Here is a 7,198-nt window from a genome sequence, read left to right as displayed (position 1 = left end):
GCAGGCGCCCTTAAGTAAAAATCACACAAAAAAAAAAAAAAAGAAATGCAGTAATCAAACAAGATACTGTTCAGAAATAATATTCTATTTTTAACCATTAAATTGTTTTACTTCATTTTGTTTTCTGGTTTTTATTTTTTGCCATAGGATGCATGCAATTTCCAGAGAGAGACAGAAAAACAGAGGAGGAGTGAGAAATCACCTCCATGCTGCCGTCGCTCCTCCTTTGTTCTCCTCTTGGGATTTTGGGCACATGGGAACACGCAGCCAGTGTGATCTTCAAGCCAGCAGGTCCGAGATGCTAACCGTGGGCGGCCATGTGGGAGTCCAGCGCCTAACCCACCTTGCTGCCTGCTGGCCCCAGATCTTTTTTTATTTTTTGGAGTGGTATTATTTTTTTGCTGTAGGGTGCGTGCGCTCGCCAGACAGACAGAGAGAGACAGAGAGACAGAAAGTGAGAAATCACCCCCCAGGGGGGATGGTCACGCCGCAGTCCCTTCTCCTCCATTCTCTCCTCTCGGGATCTTAGGCATGCATGCACACACGCCCGGTGTGAGTTTAAGCCACTGGGTCCGGGACTCGAACCGCGGTCGACTATGTCGGAGTCCAGCAACATAGCCATTGTGCTAACTGCTGGTCCCTGGCCCCAAATCTTTCTACTTAATTTAAAAATCCTTTTCAATGGGGCTGCCAAACTTAAGAGATATATAAAGACATTTGAGCCCAAAGAATGACCAAGAACTTCAAAGCATGCAGTGAAATTGATTTGAAACCCAGGCAATTATGTGTCTGGAAAAGATGAAACCTTTTTTATTTGTAGAAATGTGACAGTTATCTTTAAAGGACTGAAAGTCACGTGGAGGGGGAGCATATTCGTGCTGTGTGGCTCCCAGGACTAGGGGGACTAGGACGGGGCTAAGGTGGCGTATACCACCGACAGGATGGGGTTGACTTCAGCCTGGGTGAGAGCTTTTCACACCAGGAGTGTCGGAATGATTCTCACTCCCCTTGAGGTAGCACACTCCTTGTCTTTGCTGCTGTTCAGGCAGAGGCGTAGAAACCACCTGTTGGCATTACCGGGAGAAGTACGGGTAAGATAGGCCATCAGAAGGCATCCTTCCAGATCTCAGGTGTGAGTCCTGCTCTTGGTCAGAGCAGGTAGAGACCCGGATCTGATTCCAGAGTGCACAGCTGCAGGGAGACCCTGGAGGCTGCTGGTTAGGGAAGGTGTCCCTCCAAAAAGCGTAGTTATTATGGGGTTTTCTGACTCAGATTCCAGGGAAACTAAGTTTTCTTTTGCCCTCTGTCAACGAAAGTATTCAGACCGTAAATATCTGGTTCTTCCCGTTCACTGCAGACCGAAACTAACAAGTGAAGTCAACGTGGTGAGTGGGTGTAATTAAAGATGCTACCCCTGGGGCCGGCAGGTGGTGTGCTGGACTCCCCCAGGGCTGGCCACGGTGGGAGTCCTGGGCCGGGTGGCTTGACGATCACACTGGATGTGCGTGCGTGCCCAGGATCCCAGCGGGAGAATGGAGGAGAAGGGACTGTGGCCATCCCCCCAGGGAGGGGTCTCTCACCTTTGTTCTCATTGTTGATCTGTCACAGAAGAGTACATGTGCCCTATGTCAAAAAGCTAAAGATGGGACCAGCAGGTGGCGTGGTGGTTAAGGCGCTGGACACTCCCACATGGCCGACCACGGTTCAAGTCCTGGACCTGGTGGCTTGCTTTCTCACTTTCTTCTCTCTCTCTCTCTCTGTCTCTCTCTGGTCAAATTAAAATGAAGGAATGAATTAATGGATAAATAAATAAATAAATCTTAAAAAAAAAAGCTAAAGAAAAAAGAATGGCATCGTGATGACATTTATCAGGACTTCAGTAAATAGCTGATAGTGAAGTGAGCATCTTCATTTCCGAGTGTTTTTACCAGAGTTTTAATCTCATTTATGTTTGTACATGGGCTTTTCCATATTTGCTCTTTCACCTTCTTCAGGAATTCTGTTTCCTCCTCTGTGGGACGTGCAGGGGACCCCCGGGCAGAACTCTGGTCCGGTGGTCTTCCTCGGCCACCAAACTGCTGACTGCTCCCCCCCTCCTCTCTTATCCACTCCCCTTTCTCTTGCTGTTCTTTGAATATGTGTTGTTTTGGCATAAGTTTAATTTATTCCTTCCACCCTCCCCGTATTTGACAGTAAATAGGAGTAGCCTTTTATTTAAATTCTGTTTTATTTTCAAAGAATTATGTATTTTAATTTTTATTATCGTTTTTTAATTTGCTGTAGGGCACATTTACTTACCAGAGAGAGGTGGAGAGAGAGAGAGAGAGAGAGAGAGAGAAAATGAGAAAGCAAGCCACCAGATCCAGGACTCGAACCACAGTCAGCCATGTGAGAGTCTAGTGCCTTTATCTGCTACACCACCTGCTGGCCCAGGAGTAGCCTTGGTTTTTAATGCACTGTTTCTGAACTCTCATGTATATTTAATATAGTCCTTTATACTAGGTGTTAATTACTATTTTCCTAATTTTAAACAGCTTGCACTTTCTAGTGACAAGATTGCTACATTACAAATGCCACTTCTAAACCTTCATCTGGATGTAAGAGAAAATGGTGAACTAAGACCGTATTCTGTTGAAATGAGTAAAGAAGAACTACAGAATCTAATACAATCTTTGGAAGCCGCAAATAAGGTACTTGTTTTAATTTTGTCATATGGTTTGAATGTCTGACTTCCGATGTATACCCTTAGAGCAGTAGAAGGAAATCTCACAGTTCCACTGTGTGTGTGTGTGTGTGTGTGTGTGTGTGTGTGCGTGTACATGTGCTAGAGGGCATGTTCTCTGGCCAGAGGGACAGAGAGAGGGAGAGAGGAGAAAGCATCCCCGTGGAAAATGGTCATGGTGCAATCCCTTTTCCTCTACGTCTGCCTCCTTTCTGAGTTTTGGGCATGCATACACATACACATTTACACATACATATACATACACACACACATAGACACACACACACATACACACACTCTGGGCGTGTTTTGCGTGTTGCCGGGTCTGGGACTCGAACCGTGCTGTGAGCTAGACCCATGTCTTCACCCCGATGCCTGAGCTGGCTTCCCAGTTCACACTTACTGTTTCTTTTCCCTTGGTATTTTATGTCAAGCACAGCAGATACTTCATGGCTATGCTCTGCTGTCTAGTTTTAGTTATTAATTGCCCCTTGTAACGTTCGGTTATTTAATTCTGAGCATAACTCATCAAGTAGTTATTTCTGAAAGAATAATAGTCCTATTCCAACAGCTGGATGTGTTTTGCTTCAGTGCTCATTAATGATTAAAATAAAATTATTGCTCTGGGGCCATGAAATTAATTGATCCTGAAGAGTTTTTATGATTAAAAAAGTTCCAGTCCTGGAAATCCATGTTTTATATAACGTGGCAAATAATAGCAAACTGCATTTATAATCCTCTAAGTACAGGAGATAGGATATTACTCACAGTGATTGTGACAAAGCGTGTGCTTACCAGAGAGGCGAGAGAGACAGAGATAGTGAGAGGAAAAGCGAGAAATCCCCCTTGGGATGACCATACCACAATCCCTTCTCCTCCTCTCTTCTGGGATTTTGGCCACACGTGCACATGCACCCAGCGTGAGTTTCAGGCCGCTGGGTCCGGAACTCGAACCGTGGTCAACCACATGAGAGTCCATCACTGTAACCGCTGTGCCCCCTGTTGGCCTGAGAAAGTAATATTTAAACCGTAGAAGCTGCTGCTATGAGGAAGAGCTGACAATGGCTGTCTGTGTGTGGATGCTCGCTGTTCTTCCTAGTGACCGAGGGTCAGTGACCGAGGCCTGCCTTTCTGACCCTGGCCACCCTGAACCCCCCTGCTCTGTCACCCAGACACTGGGCTCTGATGACTGGTCCAGGCACCAGTGGTCACATCACAGTGCAAGCCTGGCCTGCCTTCGGGTGGGGGCATGTGGCCTCGGGGGGAGGTGGACAGTGAACCGCAGGCCCCGGCGGGCGCCCTCGCTCCTGTGCACTGCCCGGGCCTGCGGTAGCTCCTCAGGGCCTCAGAGATCTCAGCAGCGCATTGAGCACTGCCGCCCCGTCCTGTTGTAACCCGAGGTGTCCCCCATCGGTGTTCCAGGTGGTCCTGCAGCTGAAATAACCGGGTTCGCCGGGCTCCACGGCTGTCCGCAGCTCTGCTCCAGCCGAGACGCACTGAGCACCGAGTCCTGGACCACCGTGGCCACTGACGCCACAGCCGGGAAGGCGGCGGGGACTTCGAGACGCAGATTCATCACATCCTTACGGAACAGGAAAGGACGTGTTTGACAGGAAATGATAACTGAAAGCTGAAAAAGCTGCAGTAGCGATCTATATTTTCCTAATGATTGTGTTGTCTCATTTATTAAATGTTTGAAAAAATGTTGTAGATACGCAGTTTATTGAAAGCTAAAAATAGGCTCCAAAGTAATGCAAGGGAACGAAGCACAAGTACGCTTGGATGTTGCTTTAAGAATTACTCGACTAGCCAGGATATATATTATGGGTATGTAAGTAATTTGTGATATTTTAAAAAGAACTTCTTAGAAGAATGTGTAAGCTGCATATATAACTCAGGACATTCCATATTCTCATATTTCAAAGGAAACATAAAATGTAAAGTTTCTTAGAGGAAATCTTTGTTAGACATGAACACGAAAAATAAACGTGTCAACAATCGGCGAGTACGACGTCAGAAACTGCAGTCTGGAACACGGGAAATGAAAGTGACACGGTTCGCTTTGGCGTGTCTGTTTGCCTGGAAGACTCCGTGCTCCGATGAGAAGTAGAGACCATTGTATAGTGTATATATTACTCTTCAAGTGTCACGTAAGGCAGGGTAGGTCCATTTGTCATCAATTCTTCATTTCACACACTTTGGGATGTTAGCACATTGACTGGAAAACAAAAACTTGTTAATGTCCGTTAACTTTCAGTAACAAGCCTTCTGAACAAATAAATGTCAGATTTTATTTTTATGTTTGGCTTTCTGTAAATGACTTTGTGCATAACTCGATGGTAAGTAATTGGCCCCTGCCATTTGCGAGCGTTCCGGGTCATTAGAGCGTCAGGCTGCCCTTCGGGAGCTAGAACAGTTGTCAGCGTTCTCGTGCAGGTGAGGCTAGGCTGAGAGACGTGGAATTCGGGTATCTTCCACAGTGCTGCTCCGTGTGTCTGCGGACTGGTGCCTGGCCGTGCTGTCACAGGCCAGGGTTATCGAGGAGCCTGGCTGCCAATGTCCATCCATATGCTGCTTTTTTCTCCCTTTAGTTTGCTGGAAGGCACGTGCATGTGCTGAAGAGCAGCAGAGAGGGAAAGGAAAAGCGAGAAATCGCCTGGGGGCAGGGGGATGGTCATGCGATCCCTTCACCTCCTTTGTCTTCTTGGGGTTTGAGGCATACACCCCTAAGTGCCTGGCATGTTTTTCAAGCCACCGGGTCCGGGACTTGAACCACGGCAGTTGGCCATGTGAGATCCTGCCACCTTAAATTCCAGGACACCCACTGGCCCCAATACTGCTTTGTTTTTCAAAAATGTTGGTTCTGAAGAGTGTCAGCTGGACACTGTGCCGGGTGTGGTTGTGACTGACTCCTGCAGGGTCCTTACGTCGGCATGGGCCGGAACACTTGGAGCTTCAGGGAGCAGCAGGCTCAAGGTCTCTGCTGAGTTCCACGCAGCGTGTCCGTTACAAGGGAAAGTCTCTCCTCTGTCTCCTGTGGTGTCGCTATTAGCATATCCCACATCTACATTGAAATCTAACCGGTACACCTATACGGCACGGATTTAAAGTGTGCGGTTTGGTAAGTTTTTTTGGAGAGGTTTTTCCTATAGGGCACGTGTGCTCACCAGAAAGATAGAGACAGACAGAGAGACAGAAAGCGAGAAACCGCCCCCCCTGGGGGGATGACCATGCCACAATCCCTTCTCCATTCTCCTCTTGGGATCTTGGGCATGCACACACACCACTGGATCCAGGACTCAAACTGCAGTCGGCTACATGGGAGTTCAGCAACAGAGCCATTACGCTAACTGCTGGTCCCAGTTTGGTAAGTTTTGACATATGCACACACACACACACACATGCCCACACATGGGTGCACACACACACACACATCCATTACATACGACCACAATCAAGACAGTGAACATACTGATATTCCTAAAAGTTCCCTTCCATTCTTCCTAGTCCCTCCCTGTGCATCTCCCCCCACCCCCGGTAACCACTGGCACCTTATTGCTACGAATCAGCTGCATTTTCTAGACTTTAGTATAAATGGATTCCTACACTATTCCTACGGTGTGCTCTTTTATTTATTTTTTTAAAATCTGGCTTTTTGCGTGTTACTCGAGTTTGGTGTGTCGCGCGTGTCAACAGCTCTTTCTTTTTCATCATTGGGAAGTATTCTGCTGTAGAGTTCGGCCACGATTTGTCTGTCCACCGTTCAAGGAAGTCTGGTTTGTTTCAAATACTTGGCTGTTAGAGTACCCAGAATCCGTGCTCAGTCATGTGCCGACCTCCTACCGGCCTAAGCTTTCTCTGGAGTACGTTGGGGGTAGATGGTGAGATCATGTGAGTGTGTATTTTTCAAGATACCGCCAGCCTGTTCTAGAATGAGTTTACCATTTCCATCACAGCCCATGGGAGTTTCAGCTTCGTCTGCCAGGACTTGGTGTGGCCCACCTTTGCAAATTGCACCTGTTCGCCCTGAGCGTGGTAGCGTCTCACTGGGGTCCCAGCAGCCCTTTCTGTCATGACTGCTGATGTGGAGCACGGCCGGTGCTCTCCACGTGTCTTCCACTTCCTCCTCACAGGGACCATGACACTCAGGGTTACAGGTGAGGAGATAGGCTTAGGAGAGGGATCTCGTCACGTCTCTGAGCAAGAGTTCAGCAAAGCCAGGACTTAGGCATGAAAACGCAAGGTCTCACGGCACTGGGCTGTGGCGTCTGACACTTCGCATCGTTGGGGGGCATGGGGAATGCATGTCTCTTACGAACTGTGGCTGTGCTGACTTACAAACTCCTGTGCCCTTCTGCTTTCCCACTTGTATGGTGGGAATCCTAATAGTGTTTACATCACAGGGTCGTGATAAATAAATGAAATAACGCATGCATGCAAAAAAAAAAAAAAAGCCTGACACGTTTAAGAGCGTGC

The 7,198-nt window shown here is 47.6% G+C and overlaps 1 protein-coding gene across 1 annotated transcript in view; it reads left to right on the top strand.

Moving 5' to 3' along the window:
* Positions 1-5,021, top strand: part of COMMD8 (COMM domain containing 8) — a gene marked incomplete at its 5' end in the record, with an annotated part of 11,571 nt that extends 6,550 nt beyond the window's left edge. The window contains 2 exons of the mRNA XM_014591592.2: positions 2,535-2,690; positions 4,145-5,021. Of these exons, the coding sequence (XP_014447078.2) occupies positions 2,535-2,690; positions 4,145-4,165 (177 nt within the window). The remainder of the gene's footprint in view (positions 1-2,534; positions 2,691-4,144) is intronic.
* Positions 5,022-7,198: the final 2,177 nt, after the last annotated feature.

Source organism: Tupaia chinensis, unplaced genomic scaffold, assembly GCF_000334495.1.
Source record: "Tupaia chinensis unplaced genomic scaffold, TupChi_1.0 Scaffold000054_1, whole genome shotgun sequence".
In the NCBI taxonomy this organism is placed as follows: domain Eukaryota; kingdom Metazoa; phylum Chordata; class Mammalia; order Scandentia; family Tupaiidae; genus Tupaia; species Tupaia belangeri.
This window is presented reverse-complemented; position numbering and strand designations above follow the sequence as displayed.